This window comes from Oreochromis aureus, linkage group 12, assembly GCF_013358895.1.
Source record: "Oreochromis aureus strain Israel breed Guangdong linkage group 12, ZZ_aureus, whole genome shotgun sequence".
Taxonomy (NCBI): domain Eukaryota; kingdom Metazoa; phylum Chordata; class Actinopteri; order Cichliformes; family Cichlidae; genus Oreochromis; species Oreochromis aureus.
Window position 1 is genome coordinate 743,842 of NC_052953.1, and position 19,431 is coordinate 763,272.

General features: G+C 46.6%; 1 protein-coding gene across 2 annotated transcripts; it reads right to left on the minus strand.

Moving 5' to 3' along the window:
- Positions 1 to 4,918: 4,918 nt before the first annotated feature.
- qsox2 (quiescin Q6 sulfhydryl oxidase 2) lies at positions 4,919 to 14,171 on the minus strand. Of its 2 annotated transcripts, none has more exons than XM_039621136.1 (12): positions 14,044 to 14,171; positions 10,473 to 10,573; positions 10,321 to 10,369; positions 10,040 to 10,145; positions 9,876 to 9,966; positions 8,594 to 8,739; positions 8,360 to 8,515; positions 8,156 to 8,285; positions 7,443 to 7,565; positions 7,083 to 7,233; positions 6,586 to 6,774; positions 4,919 to 6,461 (listed from the first exon to the last, which is right to left on the minus strand). In XM_039621136.1, the coding sequence occupies exons 1-12, from the start codon at positions 14,117 to 14,119 to the stop codon at positions 5,974 to 5,976; spliced, it is 1,806 nt and encodes a 601-aa protein (XP_039477070.1). In that variant the 5' UTR covers positions 14,120 to 14,171; the 3' UTR covers positions 4,919 to 5,973. The 2 variants fall into 2 exon arrangements, with proteins under 2 accessions (XP_039477070.1, XP_031584597.1); XM_031728737.2 differs by lacking the exon at positions 14,044 to 14,171 and adding an exon at positions 13,038 to 13,471.
- Between the last annotated feature and the right edge of the window lie 5,260 nt (positions 14,172 to 19,431).

Here is a 19,431-nt window from a genome sequence, read left to right on the forward strand (position 1 = left end):
TTATTTGAAAAGTTGCAGAACAGCTTAAACATGCATTACACTGCCGAAAGTATTCACTCGTCTGCACATGAATATGAGTGGCCTCCCGTTCTTAATCCACAGGGTTTAATGTGATGTCGGCCCACCCTTTTCAGCTGTAACAGCTTCGGCTGTTTTGGGAAGTCTTTCCACAGGTTTAGGAGTGTTTATGGGAAGTTCTGATCAGGAACACATTTGTGAGGAGTAGAGATGGCACGATACCACTTTTTTATGTCCGATACCGATACCGATATCATAAATTTGGATATCTGCCGATACCGATATGAATCCGATATTGTGTTTTTTAATCAATAAAACTGTTTTTTTTAATATCTTGCTGCATTTTGTATAAGTTCATACTCAAGTTTAAATAAACAACAACACTAAAGCTATTCTGTTATACCTGTGTGTAAAAAATACACTGCACCCAAAATATTTCATAGTTCAGCAACACTGATCAATCTAATAAACCTTACCTAACTTAAAACCTAACTTAAACCTACACCATCCTCCCTATTCTGGTATTTTAAAGAGTACTTAGCAGAAATATTAAGCAACCTAACTAATAGGGTTGCAAACTCCCAGCAAAAAAAAAAAAAAAAATAGGGAACCACCCCCCACCCTCCACCTCGTGATGCTTAATCGATGTAATCAACTTTAATTTGATGCAGGGTGAAAAAAAATGCACAGAAATAAATTATTTTTCAAGAATAATTAAATAGATTCAACTTCTTTCTTCTACAGAATTGCAGACTGCACAGATGGTACCTTCCCAAAGGAAAAAGTACTATAGCTTACTAGGATATATTAGACTTAAGAGTTAGAATATATAGTAATGGACTTCTATACATTTTACATCAGATTAAAACTTTGGGTGTAAGATTCAGATAATTATTTATTAAAAGCTACATATTTTAAATGAGAATAAGAAAGAAAAGTATGTCTTTGTGCCCCCTTTTCCCTGTTCATGCCCTATCGGCCCCCCTGGCTAAACTTTGCTAGATCCGCCCCTGCACAGTTACCAGCGTCAGCTACGTAGAAAAGGATCCTGGTGTAGAAAGTAATATTAAATACATTCTAACAACAGCTTATCAAGCTTAAACGTGCTGCTGTTGTTCAGCCGCTGGTTTCCTCTTTCTGGCGCGAAGTGGGCCAAAAACAAAGAAGAGAGACGGACTCGCGACAGAAAAGCCGATCAGCTGATCATTGATCAGTTTCATGATTGAAGTAGGAGCAGGAGAGAGAGAGAGAGAGGCAGTCGCTCCATATATCGGTTGTTAAGCTTAACATGGGAACGCTTTACAAACATTCAGAGATGAACTTACACACTTGCTTTACTTCTCTCTGGGATAACTTCCTCGGAGATGAAATGCTGGTTTGGTAGCGAGGCTACAAATACACACAGCCGCTCTATCACATGAGGCATACTGCTGCAACGTGCTACGGTTATGAGCCGAGTTACGCTGTGTTGCAAGTTTTGTGAGATGCTTTTTTTGATATTTAATGGATCGGATTACATTTTTCATTTTTCGCCGATATCCGATCCAGTAATTTAGGTCAGTATCGGACCGATACCGATACGTAATATCGGATCGGTCCATCTCTAGTGAGGAGACACTGATGTTGAACGAACAGTCCTGCCTCACAGTCTCTGATTTACCCCAAAGGTGTTCTGTGGGGTTGAGGTCAGGACTCTGTGGAGGCCAGTCAAGTTTTTCCACACCAAACTGGCTCATTCATGTCTTTATGGACCTGCTTTGTGCACTGGTGTGCAGCCGAGTTAGAACAGGAAGCTCCATCACCAAACTGGTCACACAAAGTTGGGAATATGAAACTGTCCAAAATGTCTTGGTATGCTGAAGCATGAAGAGTTCCCCTCACTGGAGCCCTCACACCATAAACCCCCCTCCACCAAACTTTACACTTGGGATAGTGCAGTCAGACAAGTACTGTTGTCCTGGCAACAGCCAAACCCAAACTCCAGAAGAAGAAGCGTGATTCGTCACTCCAGAGAACATGTCCTTTATTACTAGCAGCCGGTTTGGACCGTCAGCTGGTCATCTACTGTTCTCATCACAAATGGTCTCACTGTCAGTGGCTTCTATCTCCTCCTTTGGCCAGCTGAGTATCCCAGCAGGGTACCTGATCACGGGCAGGGCGTAGGTGTTGATGGCCCAGATCTTGTTCTTACTGTTCAGCTGACTCCTCAGGACTTGCCCGACTCTCTGCAGGTACTTGGTGGTTGCAGCTTTCCCAGCAGCCTCTTCATGGTTCCCATTTACCTGTGTGATTCCCAGGTACTTGTAGCTGTCCTCTATGTCTGCAATGTTGCCTTCTGGTAGTTCAATCCCCTCAGTTCTGACTACCTTCCCTCTCTTTGTTATCATCCGACTACACTTCTCTAGTCCGAATGACATCCCAGTGTCATTGCTGTATATCCTGGTGGTGTGGATCAATAAGTCAGCTTGATGTCATCCATGTACAGGAGGTGGCTGACACCTGTTCCATTCTGTAGTCGGTATCCGTAGCCAGTCTTGTTAATGATCTCACTGAGGGGGTTCAGGCCTATGCAGAACAGCAGTGGGGACAGAGCATCTCCTTGGTAGATCCCGCACTTGATGGTGACTTGTGCTATGGGCTTGGAGTTGGCCTCTAGTGTTGTATGCCACATCCCCATTGAGTTCCTGATGAAGGCTCTTAGGGTCCTGTTGATCTTGTACAATTCTAGGCATTCCAGTATCCAGCTGTGGGGCATTGAGTCATAGGCCTTCTTGTAATCAATCCAGGCTGTGCACAGGTTGGTCAGTCTGGTCTTGCAGTCTCGGCTGATTGTTCAGTCTACCAGTAGCTGGTGTTTTGTGCCTCTGGTATTCTTGCCCATCCTTTTCTGTGCCCCACTCATGTATTGACCCATGTGCCTGTTCATCTTAGCCGCTATGACACCTGACAGGAGCTTCCATGTAGCACTGAGGCAGGTTATTGGTCGGTAGTTGGAGGGGACCGGTCCCTTCTGGGGGTCCTTGAGGATCAGGACCATCCAGCCTTCGGTTAGCCATTCTGGGTGTCTCTTGTCAACTAGCAGCTGGTTCATTTGTGCTGCCAGTTGCTCATGGAGTGCAGTCAGCTTCTTCAGCCAGTAGGCTTGAACCATGTCGGGCCCTGGTGCTGTCCAACTCTACATATTGGAGACTCTTTCTTGGATATCTGCCACTGTGATGGTTACTGGACCCTGTTCAGGGAGGTTGCTGTGGTCTGCCCTCAGATCCACTAGCCACTGAGCATTGTTATTGCTGCCTCCTTCTCCCATATGCTCTTCCAGTACTGCTCAGCCTTGGTGGTGCTGTTCTCATATTGTTCCCCTACAACTGAGAGTACACCTTGGCTGGTTCTGTGTAGAACAGCTGGTTTATTCTCCTGCCTTCGATCTCTCTGGTGTACCTCTTCAAGCGGCTGGCCAAGACTGTGAGTCAATGCTTGGCAGTTTCCAAGGCCTCAGGTATGGACATCTTGCTGTACTTCTTGGGTACCTTCTTCATCGCACCTTTCTGCAGATCTGCTGTCGGCTAACCTCCCTCTGTGCTACCTTGATCTTGGCCTCTGGTCTCCTTCTCCATGGTGGGTACTGCTCCTTGTGGCTGTTCATCTTGTAGCCCAGCATTTCACTGATGACTGCTGGCTGGTGTAGTTCAATGGTTAATCCCAGTCCAGCTCTGACGATGAGTTCACTACCATCAGACGGCCTCCAGTCACAGATCTCAGTCCAGTAGAGCATCTTTACTTACATCCCTGATGTAAGTAAAGATATCATCCAAAATTAGTTCTCATGTGTGCTGGGATCATTATCCTGCTGGAACACCAACTATGTCCACGTTTTAACCGTCTAGCTGCTGATTTAAGGTGAAGTTGAAGAATTTGGAAGTAGTCCCGCCCCCTTCTCCATTATTCTAACAACTTTGTGTAGTATACCAAACAGCCCAGAGCACGATGCTACCTCCACTATACCTGACTGCTGGTACAGTGTTCTTGGGTTTGAAAGCCTCACCTTTACTCCCCCAAATGTAACTCTTGTCATTGTGGCAAACATCTCCATCTTTGTCTCCCCTGACCATCAGACTTTTCCCTGGAAGGTGTTTGGATCGCCCATATGCACAGCTGCAAACTTCAGGCCCGCTTTAAGGTGTCGATTTTAGAGCAGGGGCTTCTTTCTTGGTCAGCATCCTCTCAGTCCGTGGAGTTATAAACCTAGCTTCACTGTGGACGCTGGTGTTGCAGCATTGGTTTCCACCTCATGGCAGGCTTGAGCCTTCGTGGTTCCCGGGTTATTCCTGAATATCCTAACCACTTTTCTCTGATCTGAGGGGGACAGTTTGGATGTTTTTCCCAGACCTCGGGAAGGGGTAACACGTCTGAAAAACTTGTACTTGTGTACAATTGTTTAAGCTGATCTTGAATCAGCAGGTATTTAGAAACCGTCATTGTCGAATTTGGACTTTCATGTTGATCAATCCAGTAAGTGCATTTCAACATATCCATTTTATGCTGCAGTCAGACATTACGAGAGACAGCGTGTCATGTTCAAAGACATTTCTGAACCTTCAGAATTACTTATTAAAATTTAACTTGTTAAAGATGGGTGTAAATTTTAGTCTGTGTGTATATTTAACACTGTGTGGAATAGAGAACAATCAAAAACATTCAGATTAGTTTATGTTTATCAGGTCAGGAGTTTGAATTAATTTGCCAGCTTGTTTTCCAATTTAAACATTATAGTTCTTTTTTTCCCTGTAAAATTTGAACACATCAAAAATGAATTGTTTATTGAAGGACTTCATAAAGTCACGTCTCCCTGACAGATGGAAACAACTGTTTAATACATTTCTGGGTAAAAACGACCCTCTGCTCAGGTTTCAGCAGTTTGATTTTATTTGAAGAAAATAATCTAAAACATAAAGACAAACATTTATACAACCTGTAAACACGCCTTTCACATGTGCTTCGTCATTTTAGATGTTTAGTAGAAAACAAACTCACTCTGGGCTTTTGGGGTTCTAATTATTTACAGGAAATAAATTAAACAAAGTGATAAACGCCTTTCATATTTGAATCACTTCACAAAAAGAAACTTAAAAACTACAATCAGTCATCAGTTTATCGGGACGGGTTTCCCTCCTATGATGTCCTCAAAGCCTACAATTTACAAAGTCCTCACAAACAAACAAAGACATACAACAACACACACACACACGGAGTGGGCGGGGCCTGAGAGGACAGGTGTGTCTTCTGTCAGCAGGTTAAAGGTTTGGCACAAAGTGAACTCACTTCGATACGGTCACCTCCAGGCTGTTAAGTGTCTACCCTTAGGTCCTTGTTCCTCCTGTGGGATTCTGGGAAATGAACCCAGCCCACAGCAGCTTGTCCAGGTCTCACACACCTGGTCAGAGGGTCCAGAGGAGTGTGACAGGTAAAAATAAATAAATTCAGACCTGAGAGTCCAGACGGGTGTCCACATATGAGTGAGTAAATCCAAAATTAGGGCTGGTTGTGGTTTGGTTCAGGGCCGACTCCGGTTCAGAGTTTAGAGGTTTTTATCTCGGCTCCGTCAGGACGGACTCCTCATGGCTCTGGCCCAGTCACGGCTTCACTCGACCCCAGAAAGACCAGAGTCTGTCACATGTTTGTTAAAGATCATTCTCAGGGTCAGTTACACGGTTGTGGGTCTTCATCCTCGGCCACAGAGCTCGTTCTTCATCGCTCGTGTTCCCAGCGAGAGGAAGCGTTCAGCTTCGCCTCCACAGACAAACATCACTTTGTTTGTGCCGCTCACATTTGGTCTAAACTAATGCCATCATCTCATCAGGCACCGATCCATGATCAGTCTATGAGACACAGCTAAAAACGGAATCAGCCCTGAACCAGAACCAGCTCTGGTCCTGGCTCCACCCGGGTCGGGCCGGGTCAGACATGGAGGCGGGAGGAGCGAAGCTTCCACCTCCTGGATCGCACTTTAAAGAAGAAGAAGAGGAGCATGAGGAAGAGGCAGGAGCACACATACAGCACCACGCACAGACTCATGTCCACGCTGTTAAAGCCCAGGCCCAGAAGCCAGACTCCGCCCCCTCCTCCAGCCACACCCACCACCTCCCTCCTCTCCTCCCCCTTCACAGCCTGGCGTCCTGGACGAGGAGTCTGGGTGGAAGACTTCTTCTCAGAGTCACTCCTCACGCCTCCTTCGTGCTCCTTGGGAACTGGAGGAGCAGGAAGTCGAGGAGGGGTCACGGAGTACTCGGGTGACAGGTTGGAGGCGGCGTAGTGATGTCGTAGGAAGCGGAGGACGTTGTCCTGGTTCCAGACGTGGATGCCGTTTTTCTCCTCGTGGCAGGAAGCGCAGAGGGAGGGGCTCGGCCATGGAGCTTTAGGGAAGAGGGGGTCATCGCTCAGAGAGCCTGGAGGGGCGGGGGGAGAAGAGGAGGGTCAACAAGGATGACAGCGATCATCAATAAATCTGATCCTCAGCAAGCTTCCTGTTTGCATAAAGACTGCGTGCGCGCGTGTCTGTGCGTGTGTTACCTGCGAGCCTCATGTTGACCCTGTTGTGTTGCTGCCACAGCCAGAGGATCTGCTGCTCTCGGTTCTGTACGTTGTCCATGCCGACCGATGCCGCCTGCTCGAAGTGCCGGCCGCACTCCCGGCAGCCAAAGAAAGTTCGGATGTAGCGGCGCATCACCTGCAGCACCGGCGCCACCTCGGCCTCCAGACCTGTGTCACAGAGGCGGGTCCGTTTAGAGTCACTGGTGGATTTTATTGCTCTGCTCGTGTACAGCGGCTGTTTTCAGCGAGCGCTGCAGACGAGCAGAGCTCTGATCCCTAAACACCGGCAGGGAAAACGTTCTGGAATTTCCTTTGAGTTACAACAACAACTGAATACTGTGGGCGGAGTTTTTATAAAGTGGAAGACAAAACTCTGAGCTCAGCTGTGGGGTGATCACACTGCTGGATTGGCACCAAACATCAACGCACACACACACGCACTGTGGCTACCTGAGTGTGCACATGTGTGCGTGTACCTGTGTTGTCCAGTGCGGTGGGGTTGGCGTCATGTTGAACAGTCAGAACATGGAACAGGGTCCAGAGGGAACACGGGTAGCCTCGAAGCCCCGCCCTACTCCCCTGGCAACCCACCCAACGAAGCTCCGCCCCTAGGAACACACCTGAGATCTACACAGGAAGGAGGAAGTCAGTATCTGTGTGTGTGTCGGCTGTAATACTGTACCAAAGTAAAGTGTTAGTGTAATCAGATTACATTCTGTAACAGCAGTGTGACAAATTACTTTCTCGAGTAACTACATAAGGCTCTGTATGACTGATGTGTAATCTATTACTCGTTTCCTGAGTATCGACCGCAGCACTGGCGTTCAGTGTCTCACCCTCATCTTGTTATCCACCAGGTCCAGGACGGCCTGGTATGGGATTCGCTGCAGTGGCATGCTGAGCAGCCAATCAGAAAGCGTCTCCATTAACTTCACCACAGAGCCGCCACCTGGATACAGCTGCACAGGTGCAAACAGAGAGAGGCGTCAGTTTGTGCTTAGATGAACGAGATGGTGACAGCAGCTGTGGCAGGTTTGTGAACTTGCGTTTGCAGACGACTACACGCTTTTGCTGCGTGTGGGGCCTGTGATCTTGTCTGCTTAGAGGGACTCTGACACCCCATTATACAGGTTGAACACGATGGCAGGTTGCCATGGCAACACTTTCATTGATCACGCGTGAGAGCGGGTCCATTCATCCAGGACATAAAACCAGGATACAAGTTAAATGGCTGCTTTGACCATGAGCGACCCCTATAGCTAAAGTTTAGCCTTTCCCGTGCTGCGGATCATCATCATCAACAACACTGACCGGACACGCACGCACGCTCCGATTTCTTGTCCCAGTCCAGCCATGCTTGAAACACTCATTTTTTTCCACTCCTGGATCTATATGATGTCATAGAGAGGGTAGAGAAGCCCCACCCACTCACTGGTTATGAGGGGCAGCCATTTTGGAGGAGGAGCTAAAACAGCTTGTTTCAGGCACAGGCTACGCTGAGTGTTATGAACTGTGAGTTATGCAAAGCTGCTCTGCTTGCCGTGGTTACCTTTGCCACTAAAGTCACCAAGTCCTTGAAGATCTTTAGCTCCTCCCCCTCCAGTGTATTATGGGTAGCCAGCTCGACCCTCAGCAGGTAGTGGAGGGCTGACTCCAGGTCGGCCATGTACACCTTAGACCTGCAGAGACGTACAGGTCAGCTGATCTGAGGTCCGAGTCGTTCTACCTGAGCCGATCAGAGCGAGTCTCTTACCTGTCAAAGTCCCTCCATGGTTCTGTGTTCTGTTTGCCCGGCAGCGCCCCCACCTGGCTCGCACCAGAACTGCTGGTGCTGCTCGACTTCAAACGGCGCTGGACTCCAGGTAACGTTCTCAGCAAGGAGGAGAAGAAGAAACGCAGCGGCTTCTCGCTGCAAAAGGAGAACTCAGTCAGAAGATCGAACATCGGCTACTCCTCATGTTACTTTAGTCCAAGGGTTCAACTTTACCTGTGCAGGTGTGCATGTGTCCCATTGGGATGAAGCAGGTAGATGGAAGGGAAGGCAGTGAGCTTCAGAGCGTCCACCAGGGGGCGATCAGAGCTCAGAGCTCTCTTCACCTGCACACCTGAGTACTGCAGCAGGTCCAGGATCAACTGGAAACACAGGTTTGTACAGGTGAGGACACCAACCAACACCTGCAGCACCAGTACGGAACACAGACTGTATATTAAAGATGGCCATAACTACCATGATGTCACTCTTGGGGTGGGCGTTTGTACCACCTCCATCTTTATAACCTGGATGTAACTAGTCCCGCCCTAAATGCTCCCTGTTCCTCTGACTCGAACGGGACCATCATCTCCAACATAAACGTCATGTTTTATTCTGTCACAGCTGAAACTGCTGATGAGAACAAACTCATCAGCAGGAAGTTTCCAGGTGAGCTCATTTTCACAGACTGTTGCCCCCTGGTGGACATCAGAGAGACTGCAGGCTGAAGGGCTCCCTCAGACAGACACACTGGCCGTTTATCAATGCCCAAGTACGCGAGTACGTACCCGCCGAGAACGCGAGCACGGACTCGCGATATGTACAATTGGAACACCTGCGTACGTGATGATGTCACAGGTCCGGAGTTTTTACTGCCGTCTCCTCCTAATTTAACTGTGAGTAACATGTTATGAAGCTTAACTTTAATCACAGCCAAACCGGTTTACTCAGGAACAAATAAAACACTGAAATAAACCAAACATTAACATTTAGAAGTGATCTAAGTAACTTATATATCATTTTTAACCTCAGTAGTGAAACCTCTATTAATAAAAAGTTTCGGACAAAATGCATTCTGGGATATTTAGCTGTCCCAAGTCCACACCGATGCATGCTCGATAAAACGGGCGGATCGAGAACACATCCGGGACTTTTTTGCGTTCTCGGCGTGATGCGTACTTCGAATTGGAACAGTACTTGGTCTCCGACTGATGACGTATCACGAGTACACGAGAACGCAAGTACGCACAAGTACGCATATTGAGAAACGCCCACTGATGTACAGACGGGCAAAGTGTGCTGTAGGAAAGCAGGATAGGAAGTCCTCAGCAGGTTGGTGACTGAACTTTCAAAATAAGAGCACACAGACTGTATTATAAACGTATATAAAAGGAAGCCACACTGAGTTTTCTAAATCGACGCGCTCGTCTCTGTGTGTTGCAGGTTTATCGGACAGCGCTTCCTGTTCCCGTTCTGATCTGTGACTTTGACTGAGTCTCCTTTTTCCTGTTCTGGTTACCTCTCGCCCCACGTACGAGTCCGGCTCCTCCACCAGGATGGCCGTGTAGTGATCTGACCTTTGACCCAGCAGAGGCAGCAGTTGAGCAGCGCTGCAGACGAACACAAAGAGCGAGGTTAGCAGTGACTCAGACTCCGACCCAGTCCAGGTTCAGGTCCAGGTACCTGTAGGGCTCTAAAGGAGGGCAGTGCTTGGGCCGGTCCAGATTAGTGTGGTTCTGCAGGACGTTCACCATCAGCTGACGGACAGACGGGATCGACCGGTCTGCACCTGCACGCGCCCACACACACACACACACACACACACACACAGAGTCATAGTTTTTAACAACATAAACAAAAACAAATGTATTTATTTCAAAGGTCGACTCTTGTGTTTGTTTTTAATCGAGTCCTAACATCTGAAGGAAGGAAGGAAGTGAGCGGGACGTTCAGGTGAGTCTCACCTCTGTAGGTCGTCCCTCGCTCCGATGGTGGACTGTGGGCCCGGAAGAACTGAGGATAGAGAAATGAGGCGGTTATTACCTATCAGCCCCTGCAGGGGGCGACACTAACCAGCATCAGTGTAAACACCTGCAGCAGGTACATGCTGACGTACCTTGAAGGTGGGGTAGAACTTGATGCTGTAGTCCTTACAGACGTCAAAGTTTTCCTCCTGAGCGCAGTCCAACACACCCACGCTGACGGCATCCTGCCAGTCTGACACACACACACACACACACACACACACACACACAGTCAGAGCTTCTTTAACCTGCTGACAGGTGCCAGCCAGTTTGGAGGTGGATGAGCTCGTTATGTGTGGAGTCGTCATGAGTTACGATGATGCAATTCATCAGAACTGCACTCACTCACTTTCTAATAGCAGTAACGAGTGTGCGCCTAAGACTCGCGGACGCCTGCACGACGGTTAGAGAAACCGAGGGCGGGAGAAGCACAGGATGAATGCAGACCGAGCTCCAGGTGTGTTTCAGCCGCAAGTGTGTCACTCAGGCCAAAGTTCAAACAGGTGCACAGAAACATCGATTTTCCTCTGATTTTCATTCTTCTATTTTGTCTCTTTGATGGTAACGCAGAGAGAGCGTGCAGTTACCCCCTGCAGCCTGCAGAGGGCGGCAGCAGTCACCGTTTACTTCTGCAGGTTTAAAAGGAAGTGTGTGTGTGTGTGTGTGTGTGTGTGTGTGTGTGTGTGTGTGTGTGTGTGTGTGTGTTAGTCAGGGCGCGTTTCAAGACTGGTTGTTTTGTCGGTTGCACACGGTTTGGGACTGTGTGAGCGCTGCCTCGTCCTGCACAGGTGTCAGACACTCCGTAAGCAAACAAAGCACACACTCATATTTAAAGCAGCTCCCTTCACCAGTTTATCCACAGCACTGTGCAAAAGTCCTGAGCCGCCCCTCATGTCTTTATATTTCAGAGGAAAATTTGAAATATGTGCAGCCATGTGCAAACACAAATGTCTGTGACTGGACATGACTCTTCACGCTGTTCATCTGCTGTAGACAGTCCAGTTTCACTGCATCTTTTAGAACACACTGCACAGCCTGCTGGGAAACGATTCTGGTTATTAGCAGTCCAAAAATCCTGGACAGTGATTACTCAAGACTTAAAAGACTACAACAGTGTGTATCCTGCAAAATATAAAGAAATGAGGGGTGGCTCAGGACTTTTGCACAGTGCTGTAGATGAAGGGTGACACTTGGATTAAAATGTGACGCCTGTCGCACTCAGTGATGCTGAACTGACTTTAACTGGCTTCAAATCCAAAACCTGTGTTAAAACGACCGCTTCCAATACTTATTATTGCTAATGGAACTGAAACTTTCATGTAGTCTTCCTCAGAGCGACGTGCACAAACAGGTCGGGGTTGTTTCATCAGAAAATGGTGAAACTCTCAGCTAAACTCAAATGTTTAATTTAAAACTGAGTTTTTCTCAAATCTCCTCGCTGCCTCTGTAGCAGGGCGGGGCTGTGACACAGGGGACGCAACAGTGAAGAGGAAGTGAGGAAACCTCATGATTGTTAGACAGAAGCTGCTGCAGAGCCCACGTACTCCTCTGACAAAGGTCCAGAACACCAGAGAAGAAGTCTGAAGACCTCCGAGAGTGTCCAAGAGGGCGGAGCAACCCCAGGCCTCTCCCAGAACAGAGAGCCTTTTATGGATTTACTGGTGTTGGGTGACTAAAACATCCACAAAGCTGACTTTACATCCAGATCACAGAGCACAGGAGAGCTTTAAACGTACAGGTGAGAGGTTTAGGAAAAACAGTCTGGAGGGAAAGACGATGCAGGTGAAGGTCAGAGGGAGGGTCCTCACGTGGACAGGTATACAAACATGTGAATGGTAACTGTGTGTGTGTGAGAGAGAGAGATCTGGTGGGAAAAGATTAGGAGCTGCAGGTGCTTCAGTACAAACACCATCGGGTCCTCAGGCTCCGGAGGCCCAGGAGGGACACGTCTGCATTGGTGACTCCAGTAACAAACATCAGTGTTTACCTTTATCCACCTTCTGCTCTGGTGTGGCCCTCATTGGCTTCCAATCAGTGCAGCCAATCGCTGATCAATAACCAAAGACACAAATCAAGAGTCTCAAATACTGATCAGTATCTCTGCAGTCATTTCAACTTTTAGCTATGACCTTTGACCTGACAGCCTTTAAAGCCCTTAAAACTTTGTTACCGAGTCTGTTCCACCCAGCAGGAACACACCTGAGTCCCTGGCACTGTTGGCTACCTGCCGTTAGCACCTGACGCTGTGTCCCCGGCTGCCCTCATCGTTAGCACACCTTCATCCCGGGATGTCGCTTCCTTCGGTCCGTAGTTTAAATGATTTACCTGTCCCAGCACGTCCACACACGCAGTCTCCCCGCCATTCAGAACCCCATTGAAAAAACGCTACATTTAAGTTTCTCTGAACAACGGAAAACATTTACAAGAGCGAGCTAGCAGCAGGAAAATTAGCTAAAATGAACAAATGATCAGTTTATTTTTAATTGTTTTAACGCCGAACCGGTACAGAGATCTGACTTCATCGGAAAGCACTCAGACTATGCTTTAAATTTGGTCCTATTTTCATCGATTAACGGACACGACGTAAACAGCAGATTTTTGAATAAAGTCTGGTTCGACCCGAACACACGGGGAACAGAGTATCTTCGCAGCGGTACCTTTCACGTCCTGGGCCAGAGCCTTCCATGTGCTGGAGTACTGGATGCAGTGTCCACACCAGGACGAGAAGAACTGGATGAGCCAGGCCGAGGACGAGTTAGTGACGGCGGACTTCAGGCTGCCGCTGCTCAGGATCACCAGCGGGTCCTCCTCCGTGTAGAGCCGGCCTGCGCCTCCCAGGGAGCCGGGCACCAGGCAGAGGACCGCCGCCGCCGCCGCTCCCAGCCAAAGCATCGCCGTCATCCGAGAACCAATACACCGAGAACAGGCCGTCAGAGAACCGAGTCCGAGCCGGAAACCAGCCTCAACAGCCGGGGAGACATGAGAGCAAAGCCCCGCTGAACGTACGAAGCCCGGAGAGCAGCCGACAGAGGCCTCACTCCGAGCCTATACCGGGACACCGGCGCACGCGCAATCTGTCTCTGTGTGGGTCTCAGTTTGAGTTGGACAGTGTCCGTGACGCTGTGACGTAGTGGCTCGTGTTGCTTTAATAGACGATCTTCGACGAGCGTGAGCTGCGCGCGGTCTGACGTGTTACCCCCTGCTGCGTTCACGTGTACTCGGAAAAGTCAGACCTCATTGATGAGAGCCGTGCGTCAATACTCAAGTACCGGTACGTATGTTCGTACTCGCGTGCTTGTCCGTTCCAGTTGGTACTTCGTTCACACGGGATTGCGGACCTCCTCTACAGCTGGAACTGCATTTAATTTAACTGTGATTAATATTTGCAATGAAAATGACACGTGATAGAAAAATTACATGAACTAAACCATTTCTTTAAGAAAAAAATAATAATTTCAATTTAAGCACTTTAGTAAAATTCCCCTTTACACTACCAGTCAAAGTTTGGACACACCTTCTCATTTCATGGCTTTTCTTTACTTTTACTACTTTCTACATGTAGATACAAACTGAAGACATCAAATATATGAAGATATATGGAGTTATGCAGCAAAGAAAACAATGATAGATAACTCTAAATATGTTTTATGCTTTAGATCCCACCCTTTGCTTTGTTGACAGCACTGCAAACCCTCGTTCTTCTTTTCATGATGAGTTTCATGATGTTTTCACCTGACATGGTTTCACCTCACAGGTGTGCCTTTCAGGGTTCATTGGTGAAATTTCTTGCCTTCTTAATGGGGTTGGGACCATCAGCTGTGTTGTCAGAGGTCAGGTTGGTACACATCTGACAGCCCTATTGTATTGAATAGGTGTGTTCATTGATTTACGTAAAGCCTTCGATACGATAGATCATTCTTTACTTTTACAAAAGTGTGAAAGGTATGGTTTAAGAGGTGTTGCACAATTTTGGTTAAATAGTTACTTGAATAATAGGTTCCAATATGTGAGTATTAATAACATGAAATCTAAACTTAGAAAAGTAACTTGTGAAGTTCCGCAAGGATCTGTTTTGGGACTGTTGGGATTTTTGACCTGTATTTGACGTGTACGTGGGGGCGTGATCCTCTATGCTATAAAACCAGAACCCAGTGTATTTTTGTCAGAGCAAAACAGGCCATATGCTGATGGTTGTTCTCCTGTGTTAATAAACTCATCGTTTGATTGCATTTGTCTGGAGCCTCCGTCGTTTGTTGTCTGGTCTGCAGTTGATCGATCTCACTTCAGGACCTAAGTTATTTTTACTTTAGGACATAAATAAATTACTGAAAACAGTGGAAACAGAACTCATGAAGTTAAATAGATGGTTTATATTTAATAAACTATCATTGAATGAAAGTAAAACAAAATTTGTGTTATTTGGAGGTAGTAAAAGTAATATTAAAGTAAAATTGAATTTAAATAATGTTGAAATTGAAAGAGTATATGAGACAAAATTTTTAAGAGTAATTATTGATGATAAACTTTGTTGGAAGCCCCACATAGAACATGTGAAACGGAAATTATCCAAGTCTATTTAACAAGAGATTCTTTGAATAAGAACCGCCTTTATTTATTGTATACTTCCCTTTGTTTGCCTTATATGACTTATTGTGCGGAAATTTGGGGGAACACATACAAAACATATTTGGATTCAATTTTTAAATTGCAAAAAAGAGCTATTAGAATAATAAATAAAGTTTGATATAGGGAGTCCACCAACCAGTTTTTTGTAGGATCATCTATGTTAAAATTCATGGACATTATATATTCTAAAACTTTAGAAATGATATATCGAGTGATGAAAAAGAATGTTCCAATTTGTATTTTAAGTATGTTTAAACTAAGAGGTGGAAAATATGATTTGAGGGGGTCTTATTGTCACGGCTGCCGAGGCGAGCCGTGTGGTGTTGGAGGGAGAAAGGACCCAAGATGCAAGCAGTGGAGGATAATGCTAGTGATGTTTATCTACAAAGTGGAATGGTGGCAAAACAGGCAATGATGGAGGACAATAAACTAAAGAAACCTAAACTGGGAAAACTAAATAACTAACCTGAGAAGATACCAAAAGGCGATGAGAGGCAGAGAGACGCAGACGAACCAGCAACAGGCAGGAGAACACACAGGGCTTAAATACACACACCAGTAATCAGGGGATGAGAGACAGGAGGGCAACACAGCTGGGAGAAATCAGAGCTGACGGGACAGGGGAAACGTAAACTGAACACACTCACATCAGACGGAGACCATCACAATAAAACAGGAAACTCACAGACAAAGAACCAGACAAGACACTGAACTAAACGGACAGATTCACAAGCAGACAGAGTGACACCATGGACAGAAGTGGGAGGAGGCAGGCAAAGAACAGAAACCTAACACATGGCAAATCACAACAGAATACATACTCGGAATGAACAAAAGTATAAGGAAACACAAAACACTGAGTCGGCAGGCTCAGGACCGTGACACTTATGTGTTTGAAATACCTAAAGTGAGAACCAATGTTAAGTATAGATGTGTGTCAGTTTGGGGAGTGAAATTATGGAATGGACTTAATGATGAACTGAAGATGTGTTTTTCTTTGTCATTTTTCAAGAATTTAAAAATTTGTATCATACAAGGTTATAGAAATTTGGTTTGATGAATAACTTTGTGTTGATTTAATTTCTTGATTTATCATTGATTTCTTTTCAAACTGTTATATAACTTATTTATCAATGCTATTTATTTTCTTGGTTAAGGATTTGATTATTCCTATGGGGGTAAAGGATAGGATAATTATAATTCACAAGGCTTCAGCCTGTTCCTTTTTCGGTTACTGTTTGATTGAGTACTTTTATGTAAAATGATCATCTGTTGTAGTTGTTGTTGACCAAAAATAAATATTTCACATATTAATAAAACTTGAGTTGGTCCTGCGGGGCAGCAGCGGAGACATTCATGAGGCTCCCACAGGTTGATGACACATATCAGACTAAAAGAAAGGAGCGCTTGATTTATAACGCGGGAAAAAACAAAGGCATCCATTCTTCTTGTTCCTCTTCAGCTCGCTGTTTCAATCCTGCTTTAGTCTGGTTTCTGTTGGAGTTTCCAATTCCCTACAGCCTGTGAAAGCAGCATGGCTCTGCCGCCCCCTGCAGGCCGAGCAGCAGAACAACCGGAGGTCCTGAAGGTTGGGCGTTTATCAATATGCGTACTTGTGCGTACTTGCGTTCTCGTGTACTCGTGATACGTCATCAGTCGGAGACCAAGTACTGTTCCAATTCGAAGTACGCATCAAGCCGAGAACGCGAAAAAGTCCCGGATGTGTTCTCGATCCGCCCATTTTATCGAGCATGCATCGGTGTAGACTTGGGACAGCTATATATCCCAGAATGCATTTCGTCCAAAACTCAACAGCGGACTCCCGGCACATCGTCCCCCCCCCCCCTCGCTGTCCTCTCACTACTCAGGTTAAAGAAACCCCAGCAGCTGTCTATAGTATTGAGTGTCCACTACAATAGAAATAAAAGCGTTCTAACATCTCACCTGCTTGTTTTTATTAAGGTATGTACACGTATGTACATGTACACTATTTTTATTAATAGAGGTTTCACTACTGAGGTTAAAAATGATATATAAGTCACGTAGATCACTTCTAAATGTTAATGTTTGGTTTATTTCAGTGTTTTATTTGTTCCTGAGTAAACCGGTTTGGCTGTGATTAAAGTTAAGCTTCATAACATGTTACTCACAGTTAAATTAGGAGGGGACGGCAGTAAAACCTCCGGACCTGTGACATCATCACGTACGCTGGTGTTCCGACTGTACAAATCACGAGTCCGTGCTCGCATACTTGAGAATTGAGAAACGGCCCACGAGTCCGTGCTCGCGTTCTCGGCGAGTACGTACTCACCGAGAACGCGAGTACGTACTGGCGTACTTGGACATTGATAAACGGCCGTTGACTTGGTTGGATTGGCAGGCAAATTGGCTGTGTCCCAATTCAGGGTCTGCACGCTTGAAGTACGCACACTACGCGTACTACGTACGGTGCGTACTACAAGTACGGGAAGTGCGGAAGTGAGAGGCTTGTGAAATGGGACGGTCTAGCCTTCGTCGCGCTGTTCAGGTTGCCTAGCAACCATGATACTAACCGCGAGAAATGTTTCATACAGCTTTGTGTGACAGAAATGAAGGAGAAAAAATGTTTTGTTGGTCATTCATTTTTGTCATGACATCACTTTGATTAGTTGAGACCACAGGACTGTAAAACATGATAGTTGGGCTTCATTTCTGTACTGAACAGTCATTTCAAGATTAGTTAGTAAATGATAATTAGCTAATGTTGTTCATGAGACTAAAGTCATCTCACTGTGGTAATGTTAATATAATATGGACAATATTATATGTATTGTCAGATTATATATATATATATATATATATATATATATATATATATATATATATATACCGACTACGGAACGGAGCGGTTGTCAGCCACCTCCTGTACATGGATGACATCAAGCTGTATGCCAAGAGTGAGCGAGACATCGATTCACTGATACACACTACCAGGCTATACAGCAATGACATTGGAATGTCATTCGGGCTGGAGAAGTGTAGTCGGATGGTAACAAAGAGAGGGAAGGTAGTCAGAACTGAGGGGATTGAACTACCAGAAGGCAACATTGCAGACATAGAGGACAGTTACAAGTACCTGGGGATCCCACAGGCGAATGGGAACCATGAAGAGGCCGCTAGGAAAGCTGCAACCACCAAGTACCTGCAGAGGGTCAGGCAAGTCCTGAGGAGTCAGCTGAACGGTAAGAACAAGATCCGGGCCATCAACACCCCACGCCCTGCCCGTGATCAGGTACCCTGCTGGGGTAATAGGCTGGCCAAAGGAGGAGATAGAAGCCACTGACATAAAGACAAGAAAGCTCCTTACCATGCATGGAGGGTTTCACCCCAAGTCCAGCACCCTGAGGTTGTACGCTAAGCGGAAGGGAAGGGGCCGGGACTGGTGAGTGTCAGCACCACAGTCCAGGATGAGACAAGAAACATCCACGAATACATCACGAAGATGGCCCCAACTGACAGCGTGCTCAGTGAATACCTCAGGCAGCAGAAACCCAAGAAAGAGGAGGAAGGCGAGGAACCATCATGGAAGGACAGGCCCCTGCACGGTATGTACCACCGGCAGATAGAGGAGGTGGCTGATATCCAGAAATCCTACCAGTGGCTGGACAAAGCTGGACTGAAAGACAGCACAGAGGCACTAATCATGGCAGCACAAGAACAAGCTCTGAGTACAAGATCCATAGAGGCTGGGGTCTATCACACCAGGCAAGACCCCAGGTGCAGGCTGTGTAAAGATGCCCCTGAGACAATCCAGCACATAACAGCAGGGTGCAAGATGCTAGCAGGCAGGACATATATGGAACGCCATAACCAAGTGGCCGGCATAGTGTACAGGAACATCTGTGCCGAGTATAACCTGGAAGTCCCGAGGTCAAAATGGGAGATGCCCCCAAGGGTGGTGGAGAATGACCGAGCTAAGATCCTGTGGGACTTCCAGATACAGACGGACAAAATGGTGGTGGCTAACCAACCGGACATAGCGGTGGTAGACAAACAGAAGAAGACGGCTGTAGTGATCGATGTAGCGGTTCCGAATGACAGCAACATCAGGAAGAAGGAACACGAGAAGCTGGAGAAATACCAAGGGCTCAGAGAAGAGCTCGAGAGGATGTGGAGGGTGAAGGTAACGGTGGTCCCCGTGGTAATCGGAGCACTAGGTGCGGTGACTCCCAAGCTAGGCGAGTGGCTCCAGCAGATCCCGGGAACAACATCGGAGATCTCTGTCCAGAAGAGCGCAGTCCTGGGAACAGCTAAGATACTGCGCAGGACCCTCAAGCTCCCAGGCCTCTGGTAGAGGACCCGAGCTTGAAGGATAAACCGCCCGCAGGGGCGTGCTGGGTGTTATATATATATATATATATATATATGAGCTTGAACTCTGGGTCA

Excerpts from the sequence above, each read along its gene's own strand:
- qsox2 (XM_031728737.2), bottom strand. The coding sequence starts at position 13,281 with ATGACGGCGATGCTTTGGCTGGGAGCGGCGGCGGCGGCGGTCCTCTGC. Across the intron at positions 10,146-10,320 it reads GCGAGGGACGACCTACAGAG|GTGCAGACCGGTCGATCCCG; the intron begins GTGAGACTCACC and ends GGGCGCGTGCAG. Across the intron at positions 8,740-9,875 it reads ACTCGTACGTGGGGCGAGAG|TTGATCCTGGACCTGCTGCA; the intron begins GTAACCAGAACA and ends CTGTGTTTCCAG.